Source organism: Carettochelys insculpta, chromosome 15, assembly GCF_033958435.1.
Source record: "Carettochelys insculpta isolate YL-2023 chromosome 15, ASM3395843v1, whole genome shotgun sequence".
NCBI lineage: Eukaryota > Metazoa > Chordata > Testudines > Carettochelyidae > Carettochelys > Carettochelys insculpta.
The window spans coordinates 40,279,290-40,295,811 of NC_134151.1; the positions used below are offsets into that span (position 1 = coordinate 40,279,290).

The 16,522-nt window shown below is 44.6% G+C and overlaps 1 protein-coding gene across 1 annotated transcript in view; it reads left to right on the forward strand.

The window, feature by feature from the left end:
* Window positions 1–16,522, forward strand: part of KDM3B (lysine demethylase 3B) — a 173,944-nt gene that overhangs the window by 18,808 nt on the left and 138,614 nt on the right. Inside the window, exon 2 of the mRNA XM_075009330.1 lies at window positions 1,673–1,840. Coding sequence (XP_074865431.1) covers window positions 1,673–1,840 — 168 coding nt within the window. The remainder of the gene's footprint in view (window positions 1–1,672; window positions 1,841–16,522) is intronic.

Below are 16,522 nucleotides of genomic sequence, written 5' to 3' on the forward strand. Positions count from 1 at the left end.
AAGGCTGTGTCGTCACAGCCCTGTTGCTAAAAGTCAGTGTGAGAACACTATTTTTGGCACTTTTTTCTGACAAAATACTTCCACTCTTTATAAGCAGCTTTTGCTTTGTCCATAGGAAACAACTTCTGCCAACAAAGCAGCATTCACATTTGAACATGCTGGGGCGAAACTTCGTGGTTTGCAGGTGTGGGAGGATGTTAAGCACCCATGAGTGACAGAACTTTTGGTAATCAAGTGCCAGTGTAGATTTAGCCTTAGTAAGGTGGGGAAGAAAAGAGTTCAGTGCATTGCGGGATTGGAAATGGAGGACTGCTGGAAAATTGAGTCCTGGTACAGGCTGCATAATCCACTGTGCACTGGAAGTGCTTGGTTGTGGAGGGTGTGCTGCAGACTTAACCACACTCCTTAGGCATTTAGGGCTGCTCATTTTCTGCTCCTCCTCAGAAGCATGCTTTCAGTGTTTTGGTTTGGGTATGCATTTGCAGTTGCTAGTTTAGGCATATCTTAGTTGACTTGATCAAGGTTGTTCAGGAAGCCTGTGAGGACAGGAAATTGAACTGAGGTCTTTGGCTAGCCTCTCACTACTGGACCACTCTTGATTTTAACAGTTAAAATTTCAGAATGTTAAATAATTAAGGTGATATAAATGATATTCCCAAAATTAAATGTTTTTGCCCTTTTATGTTTTTTATACTTGTTTTATCACAAGTTACATTTACATTAAACTTTTTTTGAGAACACCAACAGGCCTCCAGTGTATTTAAGTGTAATGTTTTACGTTTGTGAACCTCCTATTGCTGTTGTGGGTGGAGCAGACAAATTGGTGGGAAAATCTGTGGTGGGGAGTAAACCCACAGAAGACAAGGCCATAGTCTTCCATAGTGTAGAAGATGTGAATGCTAATGTAAGTAACCAGCTGAAAAAGAACTTGTTTCCTACCCAGGCCTTCCAGGCTGTCTGCATACATTATAAAGATTCAAAAAAGAGGCAAAAGCTCAATTTTAGCTCTTTATTTGCTCTTGTGTGCTCCCCATTGCTGTTAACAATAAATAGTGCAAATGGGTATACAGCTTTGTCTGCTAGGTTATTCCTACACTATAGAAATTGCGTACTCCATATATGTTGGTGGTAGAAACTTTTATCAGAAACAGTTTTAGTGTGGATTAGAGCCTAAGGGAGACTTACTGCATAGGGTGGGGAGTTCAGGAACTTGAGCAAATCTCTGCTTGTGTCACTCCAAGCAGCAGTAGTAGAGTTCTGTAGTTTAATGACTTGGTACACTAGCCTCTTTCCACAAAATTTTCTAGCAGCAGCGATCAGGTAGAATAAACAAGACACTATTGTCATTCTTATATCTACTCTGAACACAGTCATAGTGTAAAAATACTACAGCCAGCCACAGTCTGTCTAGCCCTCTCAGTAGTAGAAGTGGTAGCTCTGGGGTGAGGCCAAAAACAAGGGGAGACGGTGTGCATGCGCGCGTGAGCCGTGGCTTGAGAAGATGGTGCAGGAGCAGGCTGGAGGAAGCGGTCTGATACTTCTGTAGAGAGTATCATCAGGTAATACTAATTTTCTTGACTAAAGTTTAAGTGTTTTCTATGTGGGTTTGTGGGATTTCCACCCACCTACAGTGTCTGAAACTTATTAAATCTGTTTCTGGAATTTCTTGCAGATCTTTGTGGAGTTTGATGGGTGCGACTGGAAACAACATGCCTGGGTGAAAGTTCATGCCGAAGAAGTTATAGTATTACTGCTGGAAGGATCGCTGGTATGGGCTCCTAGAAGTGATCCAGTTCTACTTCAGGGAACACAGGTGTCACTTGCACAGTGGCCTGCACTGGTGAGTATTTGGCCAGAACAGTTAAACTACGTACAGAAGTCATTTTATATCTGAGGTTGTGGCTAGCTTGCTATATACCTTTTTAAGCTGCCTTGTATTTCTAGAAGCCCTCAGCCAGAGAAAACTATGAGAACTGGAAAAGATGCGGAGGGGAGTTGGACGATATGTTTTAAGTTGTGAGAACTTCTGGATTTTTCATATCTCCTGCCCCCAGTCTAATCTTTTTAAACATGTTAGGCCTCGTCTAACTTTAAATGCTGCAGTGGCACAGCTGCAACGTTATAGCACTTCAGTGCAGACACTACCTACACCAGTGTTTCTTAAACTATGTTCCGCAGAACACTTATGTCCCATGAACAACTCGCAAGTGTGCTGTGAGCATCTGACACTTTTTTGATATCCTATATTGATGGTATATATTTTCTGTTAATAAAACCAGATTCAATGTTAGTACTTCATTGGTATGATATCTGATTAAATTACTTCACTGTGTTGCTGTTTTTGGGGTTTTTTATCTGACGACAATTTTTTTGAAGTCCTGTGGCACCTTATAGACTAGCATATATTTTGGAGCACAAAATCTTGTGCTCCAAAATATGTTAGTCTATAAGGTGCCACAGGACTACTACTTGTTCTTGAAGATACAGACTAACATGGCTACCTCTGGGTTTTTTTTTTTTTTTTTTTTTTTTTAAAGACAATTTTCATAGGTGTTCCATACAAAAACATTGTTTAGTATTCTGTGATTTCAGAGTTTTAAGAAACACCGATCTGCACGGTCTGGAGGGGTTCTCCTGTTGGTTTAAGTAATCCTTCTCGCCAAGAGGTGGTAGCTAGGTTGATGGAAGAATTTTTCTGTTGACCTGGCACTGTCTACACAGGGTCTTATGTTCAGGAGAGCTTTTGAGAGAAGAGATGCTAATATTCTGCATAACAGCTAACATGTTTGTAATTTGTGGCTTCTAGTGCTTTGAGGCTGTTGGATGCTGAAGTGCTTTGGGATCTAATGCTATGCCTAGAGTGGGAGGAGCAGAGAAAGGTGTTTCTCATGGGGGTGTATTATTTTAATCGTATTAAGACTTGTTAAGTAGTATAATTTGAAATACCACTTTGTATTCTATACCACCTAGTTCAATACTTGTTAGAATAGTATTCTACACCACTTTTAGTTTAACACTTTTAGAATTGTTAGCCAAGCTCTCCCTAAGTTAGTATTTGTGTGTAAGAATTCTCTTCTACTAATAATTAGATATCACACATGAATAAAAAAACAGAGCATAGCAAAGCCTCCATAGCTCACTAAAAGAATGTTTTAATTTGTGACTGACTAATTGGTTTAGTTATCTCACATACAGGGCATTTTTTAACTTTCAAGGGTTCACATTCCAGAGTTCTCCCACCATAATGTCAGACATCAGACCTTATCTGGGGAGCCCATCTTGGGGATATCAGTACTCAGGCCTCTGATCTCCAGGAGAGATGGTACTGCACATAAACACCAAGGACCTGGGGGCACTCCATCTTGCATATATGGCCTTCTGCTCTTGTCTGGCAGGCAGGGTGATCAGAGTTCTCACGAACACTACTTTGATGCTCTTCATCAAGAGGCAGGGGAGAGCTCATTCTTCATCCCCCTGCCTGGGTGCACTCAACTTGTGGGACTTCTGCATCAGTCCTGACATTGACCTAGAAGCCTATTACCTCCCTGGTGCCTAGAGGTCTCGTGTGTCACTTGAGCTGGTACTTTTCTTCTGACCGCAAATGGATTCTGCATGCAGATTTGGCTCATGTGATCTTCTATGAGTGGGGCACTTTCTGACTGGATATATTTGCAACCAGCCAGAACCAATAATGCACCCAGTTCTGCTCAAGAAGGGGTTGTCAATAGGAGATTTGCTATGTGTTTCTCCTGATCCCACTCATCAACTTGGTTATGCAGATGATCAAGAGGGACAAGGCCCTGGTCATCATGATCACCCCTGCATGGGCCTGTCAACATTGGCTGGGGACCCTCTCAGGCCTGGCAGTGCTACCTGCTGTGGTTGCTGCTAGATTGTCCAGGCCTCCTGCTCCCTAACCTTGTATACTTCCACCTCACAATGCTGGAGGCTGCACAGCTGGACCTTAAGGAACAGACCTGTTTGGAGGGCATCTCCCAGATCCTCCTCAAGAGCAGCAAACAGGTAACCCATCAGGCCTACATGGCAAAATGGATGAGCTTTTCACATTGGGCAACTCTTTGTGGTATTTCCACATTGGATGCTCCAGTCCAGTCAGTTCTGGGTTATCTTCTCCATTGGAAGAATCAGAGTCTAGTGCATTCCTTACTCAAAGTGCACAAGGCAGCTATTTCTGCCTTTAATCCATTAGTTCAGGGTCACATTGTCTTTTCTCATGACTTGATGGAAAGATTTTTCTCAGGCCTGGTGCAACTCTTCCCTCAGGTCAGGGCCTCCAGTCTGCAAGTGGGACCTGAACTTAGTCCTTCCCAGACCCACAGGGTCTCCCCTCGAGCTTCTGGTCACATGCTCCTGGTCCCACCTGTTCTGGAAAGTGACCTTTTTCATGGCTATAACATTGGTCAGATGGGTCTCGCACTTTGTGGCTTGATGTCTGTACTTCCGTGCATGGCCTTCCTTAAGGATGAGGTCCGGGTTTGGACACAACCAGTCTTTCTCCCCAAAGTGGGGTCTGCTTGAGTCAGGACATCTTCCTGACAATCTGCTGTTCCAAGACCCACACATTGAGCAAGGAAACATACCTTCACATGCTAGATGTGAGCAGGGCCCTGGACTAAACCATCCTGGAAATCTACCCAGCTGTTTATCTCCACAGTAGAGTGGATGAGGGGCCAACCAGTTTCCAATCAGAGAATTTCAAACTGCATCACCAGGTGCATCCACACTTGCTACGACTTAAAGGAGATCTCACTGCAGCCAGTAGTGATAGCCTGTTTGACAAGGGCGCAGGCCTTTTCAGCAGTCTTCCTGGCTCACGTTTTATTCCAGGACATTTGTCAGGCAGCTACATGGTCCTCAGTGCACACATTCACTTCATTATTAGGATGATGTTGGGTTCAGCGGAGCTGTGCTGCAACCTACTTGTTTCTGACGTCCTACCCACTTCAGTGTTGGGGAGTCACCTACTGTGGAATGTGCATGAGCAATCACTCAGAGAAGACAGTTACCTTTTCCATAACTGGTGCTCTTTGAGATGTTGCTCATGTCCATTCCACACTGTCCTTCCCTGCTGTCGGTGGGGAGAGTGCACAGTGTTTCTTATACTTTGCCATGGATGCATCACTACAAAGCTCACTAGAGGCACTCCCTTCTGGGTACCACGAGAGGAGAAACTTCCAGCACTGGTGCACGTGGTGAGCACGCACACCTACTATGAAATGGACATGAGCAACACATCTCCAAGAACGCTAGTTAAGGAACAGTTACCTGTCTCTCTCTCTCTCTCTCTCTCTCTCTTTTTGCTTTGACTTACTGAAAATGTGGCTCCTACTTATGATGCCTACATGCCGCAGCACAGGACATTGAGCAACTTCATTAGTAGCATTCATTGGAAGTTGAGGATGGCCCTGGTTGCTTTTGCTTCCAGCGTTGTTGTTCTTCACTCTTTCCCATTTCCCCCTCTGGAAGAATACAAAAGGCTCAGTAACCCCAGCTGTTATTCAGACTGCTTTAGGACCTGAATGTAATGTACCTCTGTAATAGTCTTGTTACTTTGTAATTAACTTGATAGTTAAATTGTTCACAGGTAGCATACTTGTGTCAATTGGTTTGTTAGTTGCAGACTTTTTGAAAAATGGTGGAGCCCACCTTTCCAGGTTTCAAGCCATGCCTTCCATGTGACGGAGATTGTTCATTTGACAGGCACCAACAACAGATGCCTTTACAGTCTGAGTGAGGAACATATCACCAAGTATGTAATTGCAATACAGGAAGTGCATGTAAAAGGAGAGGCAAGCCAGACTGAAGCTTTTTCTAATGGAAGGATACATGAGATCTGGACTCTCAGAACGGGCATGTTATAGAAACTTCAGTTCTTCTTCGAGTGGTCCCTGTCAGTGCTCCACTCAGGTCTTGCTGTGCCCCTGTGCTGCTGATCGGAAAGTCTTCTCAGGGCAGTACCTCTCGCTCTGCGCATGTGCACTGAGCATCACGCACTCCGGCTGCTCTGTGGAGTGCGTATGCAGTGAGAACACCGTTCAGTTCCTTTTCTACTGTTCCCGTCTGAGACGAACCTCAGAGCAGTTCCATGTTTCCTGACAGGAAAACCTAGAAATTCATGCTTTGTTTTAGGCTTTTACCTCAGAACTTTAATTTTATTACCTTTCTATCACTATTACTACAAAAAAGTGGCAGCTGCTGTGGCAGCAGCTTTTTTCTTTTCAACATGCTGGACTATCCCCGCTTTAAGAAATGTATTTTATGTAGAGCCTCGATGGGCATGCCTCATGTGTAAAGCGAGGGGAAGTTTATGTTGTCAGCAAGTGCCCTTGTTGCCTCAACATGCCGGCAAGGGCCAGGAAAGACTGTAAAATGTGGTTAAAGTTGACTCTCTGGGAAATGTCTCTTTTGTGAAGGGACAAACCAGATGAGATGTGGTTGTCTCAAAAGCTGTCTGAAAGGGCAGCTCTGTCATCTTGCAAGGACTTCCAAGCTGCTAAGGCTTCCCCAGCATGCTCTTCATTGGCTTTGCCAAGATCCCTGCTCCCCCTCCCACCCCATGCCATCAGTATCTGGCACCATGTATAAAAGGAGGTCAGCCTCAACCAGAACAACTGAGACGGAGACCAGAATAGCCATATCAGATGGTGTTACGGAAGCTTCAGCTTTGGAGAAGCTACATTTGCCTCTGCCGGCAACAATCAAGGCTATACTGTGGGAGAAGTCTCTTTTACCATAAAGACACAAACCAGAGGATGTGTGTGCTGCAAAAGCCCTCTGACAGGGCAGCCGTATCATCCTGCAAAGGCTCTCAAGCTGGAAAGGCTTCACTGGTACGCTCTTCATAGCAAGTCAACATCAGCCAGGAGAGCTTGAGGCAAAGGCTAAATTTGCCACATTGGTTGGCATTACCAAGGCAACAGCTTCAGGGAAGCCATATATGCCTCCATCAGGGGGATATTTGCCATTTTTCTCTTAAATCTCGGGGGACTGCTTCACACCGGTCCCCTCAACCTCCTCCCCCTCTCCCCCACTCTGTCTTACCTCAGGCTTGTAGCAGCTCCAGCTGCACATACTTTACAGCTCTTGCCTGCCTACTTTAATTTAATGTGGGTAAGTGTAAGGTAATGCATGTTGGAAAAAATAACCCAAATTACACGTACTACATGATGGGGTCAAATTTAGCTACGACAGATCAGGAAAGGGATCTTGGAGTTATAGTGGATAGTTCTCTGAAGACATCCACGCAGTGTGCAGCGGCAGTTAGTAAGGCAAATAGGATGTTAGGAATTATTAAAAAAGGGATCGATAATAAGACAAAAGATATCATACTTCCCCTATATAAAACTATGGTACGCCCACATCTTGAGTACTGCGTGCAGATGTGGTCTCCTCACCTCAAAAAAGATATATTGGCATTAGAAAAGGTTCAGAAAAGGGCAACTAAGATGATTAGGGGCTTGGAACGGGTCCCATATGGGGAGAGGCTAGAGAGACTGGGACTTTTCAGTTTGGAAAAGAGGCGATTGAGGGGCGATATGATAGAGGTATATAAAATCATGAATGGTGTGGAGAAAGTGAATATAGAAAAATTATTTACCTTTTCCCATAATACAAGAACTAGGGAACACCAAATGAAATTGATGGGTAGTAGGTTCAAAACTAATAAAAGGAAATTTTTCTTCACACAGCGCACAGTCAACCTGTGGAACTCCTTGCCCGAGGAGGCTGTGAAGGCCAGGACTCTATTAGGGTTTAAAGAAGAGCTTGATAAATTTTTGCAGGTTAGGTCCATAAATGACTATTAGCCAGGGATAAAGTATGGTGCCCTAGCCTTCAGAACAAGGGCAGGAGATGGATGGCAGGAGATAAATCACTTGATCATTGTCTTCTGTTCTCCTTCTCTGGGGCACCTGGCATTGGCCACCGTCGGCAGATGGGATGCTGGGCTGGATGGACCTTTGGTCTGACCCAGTGTGGCCATTCTTATGTTCTTATATACCAGTCTAGAGACTTTTTATTCTAGGGGTGTCACTGAGGCCAAGGGGTGTTTTTAAGTTACCCTTATTTTATCTGTGTTTTACACGGTACAACAGCTTTTCCCCCCCTCCCCACCAAATGCTGTTTTTCTCCAAGGCCGTGTCTACACTAGCCCCAAACTTCGAAATGGCCATACAAATGGCCATTTCGAAGTTTACTAATGAAGCAGTGAAATACATATTCAGCGCTTCATTAGCATGCGGGCGGCCGCGGCACTTCGAAATTGATGCGCCTCGCCGCCGTGCGGCTTGTTCCAACAGGGATCCTTTTCAAAAGGACCCCGCCTACTTCGAAGTCCCCTTATTCCCATGAGCTGATGGGAATAAGGGGACTTCGAAGTAGGCGGTGTCCTTTCGAAAAGGAGCCCTGTCGGGACGAGCCGCGCGGCGGCGAAGCGCGTCAATTTCGAAGTGCCGCAGCCGCCCGCATGCTAATGAAGCGCTGAATATGTATTTCAGTGCTTCATTAGTAAACTTCGAAATGGCCATTTGCATGGCCATTTCGAAGTTTGGGGCTAGTGTAGACACGGCCCAAGATTGCCAACTGTGCCTCAGACAGTCAGTTTGAACTTGGAGAGCATTTTGTAGTTCTCCCCTCTCACCACCCCCAATCAAACTGTTTTCCCTCCACTCTTCCCTCAGACCAGCATCAGATCCTGGTCACCCTGCATCCCCTCTGACACTGTTGTGAGTGGTGATGTAGGACAAAGCAGTGCCCCCTGCCTCAGCTGCCTGCTCTCTTTTCCAAACAGAGGAGACCACATTCAGCAGCTAAGAGGGAATGCCCTTCACATAAAGAGAGGACACTCCCTCAATTGTAAGCCAGCTCAGTTCCCCTGCTGGGGCTTCAGACAAGTGCTTACTGGGAAGCTACAGACGACCTCTCTGATATTGGGACAGTGTTTGCCACCTCCCTGAGGATCTAAGGACCCTGGCCAACATGTCTAAGCATTCAGAGAAGCCCAAGCCTACAATGGCTGACCACAGGGCTGCTACACCATTGCCTGCTACTCCAGCGCCGAGCAGTGCTGTAACCAAGTTTTTTTCATTTTCTTTCTTTTACCTGAGGAGACCATCTCAGACCAGTCCCCTCAATCCCTACACCTCCTGCTCTCCTCTCTCTCCCCGCCCCCAGCCACTTTACTTCAGGCTTATCTCAGCTGCTGCTGCATATACTTTAGTGCTCTTACCTGCCTATCTTTACCAGGCTAGAGTCTTTTATTTGTCTGAAGGGGAAGTTGCTGAGCACACCGTGTGTTCTTGAGTGAGCCCCATTTGTCTAAGCATTTTCACAGCACAGCAGTTATTTCACCTCATCACTTCGCTGCTTCTGTGTTTTCTCTCCATCCTGTCTACATTATTGATTCAGCATTGTCAGATAAAGCAGCTGCGATCTCCAGCTATGAACTCTGCATCCTCTAAACCACCTAAGAGAAGAATGCAGATGCTAACAGAGAATCCCCTTCACCCCAGAGACGAGGTTCCCTTGATACCAAGCCGGCTCTGTTCCCCTGTAGGGCTTGCTGTCTCCTACTGTGCCCTGAGGATCATAAGACCCAAACAAGTGTGAAAGCTTAAATCCAAGGTGGCTCAAAAATCTAAAGCTGTGGCTTCTCTGTCACAAACACCATGCTCTGCCACTGGCAAAAATAGTGGGTTGAACAGAGCCCTATGCTTGACCCCGTCAGCATGTGTGCCTACCCCGCTGCATGATGTGGTAAGCATCCAGAGCCTCGGTACTGCCCTTCCCTCTGTGCATCACGTGTACCCTTTCACCTGCTGGGACCAGGTTAAGGGTAACCGCAGTATCTTTTACTTCATTTTTGGTAGTGATGCGTCTGCATCTTTGACCACACTGTATTCGTCAATCATGACAGCCCCCGCACCTTCCCTATACAATGAGGAGGAAGTGGTGTCTGTATCAAACATTGCCTCACCTAGGCTTCCCTCCCCTAGCAAAAGGACACATCAGCCATGATCATTGACTCCTTGGCCAGTGGCAGCCACCTGGTATGTCCATACCTTTTGCCTGGCCCTACTGGGATTCTTGGGCACCTCTCAGAACACATGAGCAGCAACAACATCAACATGCTGCTAAGCCCTTTAGAGCCCAACTTCAGACAGATCTGTTGATGTGTCTGAAGATAAAACTGAGTCAGACCAGTTACTCAGTGATGATGACTACTATGATCCATCACATACTCGATTGCATTTCTCCTCATTTGAGGATACACTGATGCTACCGCCTCCCTCTAGAGGTGATGACTTCAAACTATTCCAATATCTTTTTAGGAGAGTGGCTGACACACTAAAGATTCCACTAATATCGTAGCTTGATACCCAACATAAACTCACCAGCATACTCTTTGCCACACCGTCAGTAAAATTGGCATTGCCCTCATGGGACTGGCTAAACACATGGCAAACACCAGCCACCATTTTGCCAGTGGGCAATAAGGCAGACAGGAAACAGGTTGCCTTGCAGAGTATGTAATTCCTTTTTACACACAGCCCTGCTATTCCTTCATTGTTGCTGATTCCAACCAGAGGGCTAAACAGATTTTAACTAAATCTGCTCCTCCTATTAAGGAGTGGAAGCGACTTGATAGCATTGGTAGAAATGCCTTCTCTTCTGCTTTCCTCCAGCTACATATATCAAATTAAAAAGACTGAGTTGTCAAGGGCTGCTGGCCTCTGATAACTAAGTGTATGATTCTAAGTCAGTTTCGTGGCACAGAGTCCACAGGAGCTCTTCAGAAGAGCCTTTTCTTCTGGTGCTGAGTGTGAAAAGGAATCCTTCAAGGAGCAGTTTCCTCTGAAGAGGGAAAAATTGGGACCAGGACAGTGCTGGGTATAGAACAGCAATGAGCAGCTTAGGCTAGTTAGTGGGTCACAGCCCTCCTTCATCTCATTGGGTCTCAAGGTTGTCCTATCCAAAATGTCTCCCAGGATAGGGTAGTTTTGCTAACTGAGCTTGGATTCCTAGAATTCGTGGAGTGGTCTGATTTGTATGCAGAGGGAGCACCCAGCTAGCACAGTCACCGTTGGGTGTGATCAGCAAGCATCTCACTTGATGTGCCCTTGCTTTGTGTGCATGTCTCTCTAGTAATGCTGGCAGGAAAAAACTTATGCAGACAGAAACTAGCAGGATCTGTCATCCTTGCCTGTGTGCAACTGTAAACAAAATGTCTCCTGGACCACACAGACAAGCCTGGTTGATCCCTTGCGGACAAAGGTCTGCAGGTTGCTCACCACTGGTATAGGACCATGTTACCACTTCCTTCTCTTCCAGCTAAAAGATCTCAGTGGAAAAAGGAGTTCAGAAGAGTCTGGCTTTTCTTCAGCACTAGCTTCAGTAGCACTGTCTTAGGCGTGAATGTCCTCAAGACAGGCTTCTACAGTACTACACTTGTTGGTACCAGCAGCTTTGAGTAATGCCTGCTCTAAACCAGTGGTTTCAGCTGCAGAGGAAGCTTCAAAATAGAGAGAGGCACCTACAGTATCCTTATTGCAGGAACTTTTTACAACTAAATTTGCATCTCCCAAAATCAGAGAGGTAGCTGAGGTAGTCTGTGTCTTCAGAAAAAACAAGAAGTCCTCTGGCACCTTATAGACTAACAGATATTTTGGAGCATAAGCTTTCATGGGCAAAGACCCGCTTTGTCAGATGCATGAGTGGGGGAGTTTTCAGAGGAAGATTTAAAGAGGGAGTCTCAGTCAAGGGGAGGGCCAGAGTTGACAAGGTATATACAGCTAGGGTAGATGTTGCCCATTATTGTCAGTTAATGTGGAGTTGTGAACATCAAGAGAGGAGAAAAGTTTCTTTTCTGTCTTCACCAGACCCTGATGTTGCTTCGATCCTGGGTCACGACTCCCAGAGGTTTTCCTGGTCTCAGTAATAGGCAGAGAGCCTTCTCAAAAAGAAGCAAGGTTAACTCCTAGTAAAAATTTCTTTGAATTCGCACATTAATTCATTTAAGGATTTGAGTCTCACTAAAATTTTTCACTCTGCTGTCCTGGCTTCTACATTACAGGTCAAGATTCTTGACTCCTCTGAAGACAGGAGTCCTTCATCAAAAAGGAGGTCTTATGGGTGGGAAGAAAATAATTCTAGGGAGGAATATGGAAAAGAACCTTGTAACATACCTGAGGATGCTCATTCTTATTGTACTGATTAGTTCTTTTCTAACTGACCAAATGATCTTTCCCATATGTTTCACAACGATAGTCATATTGACTGTTCTGGTTTCAGTGTCTGCAATTTCAGGGACAAGTTATCTCACAGTTTACAGAATATATTCATGAGTCACATGCTACAAACTTTTATCATTTTGATCACTCTTAATATGAACTTCAAGATGCAAGGGAACAAGAGATTTCATGTGATGAAATATAGGTTGCACTACCTTCAGCTGATTTTAAAAACTACAGGAATTATGGAAGCAAATGGCAAAAATACCAGAATTACTTTTGGAGAGTATGTAGGAAAAAGCAAATAAACTTTTTGATGTTTCACTTCCTGAAGCATGGTTGCGCTGCCTGTTAATGAAGGAATATTGGATCCATAAAAATATCTTTGAGCTACCCTTTCTTCCATTTTAGCTACTACAGAGCATGCTGATCATGGTCATCGGTGTTGTCTTTTTGAGTACTTTTACACTGCTCTGACTCTATTGTTTCTGGTTGTTGCTGCAGCCAATTAGCTTTTCTTTCTTGAGAGAGAGAATCCAAGAGACTGGATCTTTGTGGAAAACAAGTTTACTCTGTAGTATCCTTATAGACAAGGATAGCTGATTATCAAGCCAAGTTATCTAAATATGACAGTCTGCCATTAATAAACAGTTAAAGTGTAACAAGTTTTACCTCTCTCAGTGATTGAAATGAGTTTAAAGTTAGTTGTAAAGAAAGGCAGCTTATTGTTAAACCTTTAAACATCTAACTGATCTTCAGCTCATAGATTTGCAAAACATTAAAGAATACAAAGAATTTTTGATCCTGGGAATTTCTTTTTTGCTGCTTGTCTCCTGTCTGCTGTGTTAATGATACACCTGATGTTCATTTAGTTTTGCCAGAAAATGGCAGTAGCAAAAAATTCTTCCCTTTGTAAATCCAGAATAGTATTTACTTCTACATGACATTAAAGTTTAAAGGTGCCCCTTTCAAGTAGTGATGTTAATGATGTTTTTGCTATGTTGCTGGGACTCCTAGAATTATCGAAACTGAGCACTGATAAGTCCTGGGCTATGTCTACACTACAGCATAAAATTGATTTTTAATACACTTTGGTTGATTTTATAATGTTACTGTCTTTACTGGAAATACCATTAGGTTGATTTTAGGGAGCGCGAAGGTCGACATTCTTACATGGACCACCCGAGTTGGTGTAATGCCAAGTTCGAATTTAAATGGTCAAAATAATACTAGTGTGGAAATAGCATTTCTTCAGATCAGTTATATTGACCTTCAGAGGTGTCCCACAACCTTAGCCTGGACCAGTCCACACAAGAAATTCACTTCCTGGACACTACTGTGCAGATAAGCAATGGTCACATAAATACTACTCTATACTGCAAACCCACAGACCGCTATGTTTATGTACACGCCTCCAGCTTCCATCCAGAGCATACTACACAATCCATTGTTTACAGCAGGCACTAAGGTACAACCGTATTTGCTCTGGTCCATCAGACAAAGACAAACATCTACAAGACCTTTACCAACCTTTCCTCAAACTACAATACCCACCTAAGGAAGTGAGGAAACAGATTGATACAGCCAGATGGGTACCCAGAAGCCACCTGCTAGAAGACAGGCCTCGCAAGGAGAACAAGAGAACACCACTGACCATCACATACAGCCCCCACCTAAGGCCTCTCCAGCACATCATCAGTGATCTGCAACCCATCCTGAACAGTGATCCTTCACTCTCACAGACCTTGGGAGGCAGGCCTGTTCTCACCTACAGACAGCCTGCCAACCTTAAACAAATCCTCAGCAGCCACTACAAATCACAAACCAGTGACTCTATGCCTGGAACCAGCCCCTGTAACAGTCCTCGCTGCCAACTCTGCTCACATATCTACACCAGTGACATCATCACAGGACTTAACATCAACTATACTATCAGGAGCTCCTTTACCTGCACATCTACTAATATAATATGTGCCATCATGTGCCAGCAATGCCCCACTGCAATTTACATTGGCTAAACTGGTCAGTCTCTGTGTAAAAGAATAAATGGACATAAATCAGACATCAGGAACGGTAATGTACAGAAGCCTGTTGGAGAACATTTCAGTCTCCCTAGACACTCTCTGGCAGATTTAAAGGTGACAGTTCTGAAACAAAAAAAATTTCAAAAATCAAATGGAGAGAGAAATCTCTGAGCTGCAATTTATTTGCAAATTTGATGCCATTAACCATGGATTAAACAGAGACTGGGAGTGGCTGACAGCTTGCAAAGACAGTTTCTCTGCTTTGGGTGTTGATAGCTCCCCATTAGACTCTGCCAATGGCTCACATTCCCCTGTCTGATCTGACTTGTTTTTTCCTGTTAGTCTATAAGGTGCCACAAGACTCTTTGTTGTTCTCGAATGCCCTAGAGTTCTCTGTTCTGTCTGCTTTCATCTTGTCTGCTCTGCAGGTGCAAAGGAAATAGACAACAGGAAGCCCAGAAATTATAGAATCATAGGACTGGAGGGACCTCAGGAGGTCATCAAGTCCAGCCCACTGTTTCCAGCGGGATCAGCCCCAACTAAGTCATCCCAGCCAGGACTTCAGACCTCTGGGCATGGAGATTCCACCACCTCTCTAGGCAACGCATTCCAGTGCTTCACCACCCTCCTGGTGAAGTAGTTTTTCCTAATATCCAACCTGCTCCTCTCCTTCTTTAACTTCAGACCATTGCTCCTTGTTCTGCTATCTGTTACCCCGAGAACAGTTTCTTTCTGTCCTCTTTAGAGCTCCCCTTCAGGAACTTGAAGGCTGCTGCTAAGTCACCCTTCCGTCTTCTCTTCTGCAAACTAAACAAGCCCAAATCCCTCAGCCTCTCCTCATAGGTCATGTGCTCCAGCCCCTTAATCGTTTTCATTGCCCTCTGCTCAACCTGCTCCAGCACATCCACATCCTTTTGTTATGCTACCTGCCAGACAATATTATAGTTCCAATCCAGTGTCTGGATCAATCTAGCGGCCAGCTAGATCGATCAGAGAGGGGGAGCAGGGCCTTGTCAGTGATTCAATGCTCTCCTGGAGTTGGTGGCAGGACAAACCCAAAGTCCCATGGCAAAGCACCCAGTTTTTATAATCCTTTTTCCTTGTTGAAGTTGGTGGAACCTGCTGTGTTTAGTCTGTGACTGGTAGTTATCTCTCTGATATCAGTTGTTCCCAAAACATTTCTGAGAGGCTCATTTTGTAATTAATTGTGTTTAGGGGTGTCTGTTCCATTCTTTAGAGTCCTGAGTTTGCCAGTCCCCCCACTCCTTATACGGATGGTTCTTTCCTGATGTCCTGCTGAAGCTATCTTCACCCATGCTTTGCCCCTCCTTGGTTGTCTGGCTTTAAGGATACTCTTCACACGCTTATCTCAACACTTATCTCAACCATCCCTGATGCCACCACAGCCAATCTGGTGTCTGACCTCTGTAACTTTTTTCTCATGCACAATCATTTCCGATTTGGGGACAATTTATATCTCCAGATTAGTGGAACTGCTATGGGCACCCGCATGGCCCCACAATATGCTAATATATTTATGGCTGACCTGGAACAACGATTCCTCAGCTCTCGTCCCCTATTACCCCTCCTCTACTTAAGATTCATTGAAGACATCTTTATGATTTGGACCCATGGTACAGAGACTCTAGAAGAATTCCACAGAGACTTTAACAATCTACACCCCACCATCAACTTATGCCTCGATTACAACATGCAAGAGATACATTTCCTGGACACTACAATACTAATCAAGGATGGCCCGATCAGTACCACACTGTACTGAAAACCAACTGATCGCTATACTTACCTACACCCTTCTAGCTTCCATCCTGCACACATGACTAGATCCATTGCTTACAGCCAAGCTCTTAGATACAATCATATTTGCTCTGATCCAACTGACAGAGACCAAAAACTACAAGATCTTTACCAAATATTCAAAAACCTGAATTACCCGCCAGGAGAGGTAAAAAAAAACAAACAAATCGACAGGGCCAGACGAATACCCAGAGACCGGCTACTCCAAGATTGGCCCAAAAAAGCCAAGAACAGAACACCACTGGTCATCACTTACAGCCCCCAACTCAGACCATTGCAACGAATTATTAAAGACCTACAACCTATCCTTAATCAGGATGCCACACTCCAGAAGGCCCTAGGTGACATGCCTGTGTTCTCCCACAGACAACCTCCCAACCTTATGAGGATCCTCACTAACAGCCACAGTCTATACCCCAGGAATACCAGTCC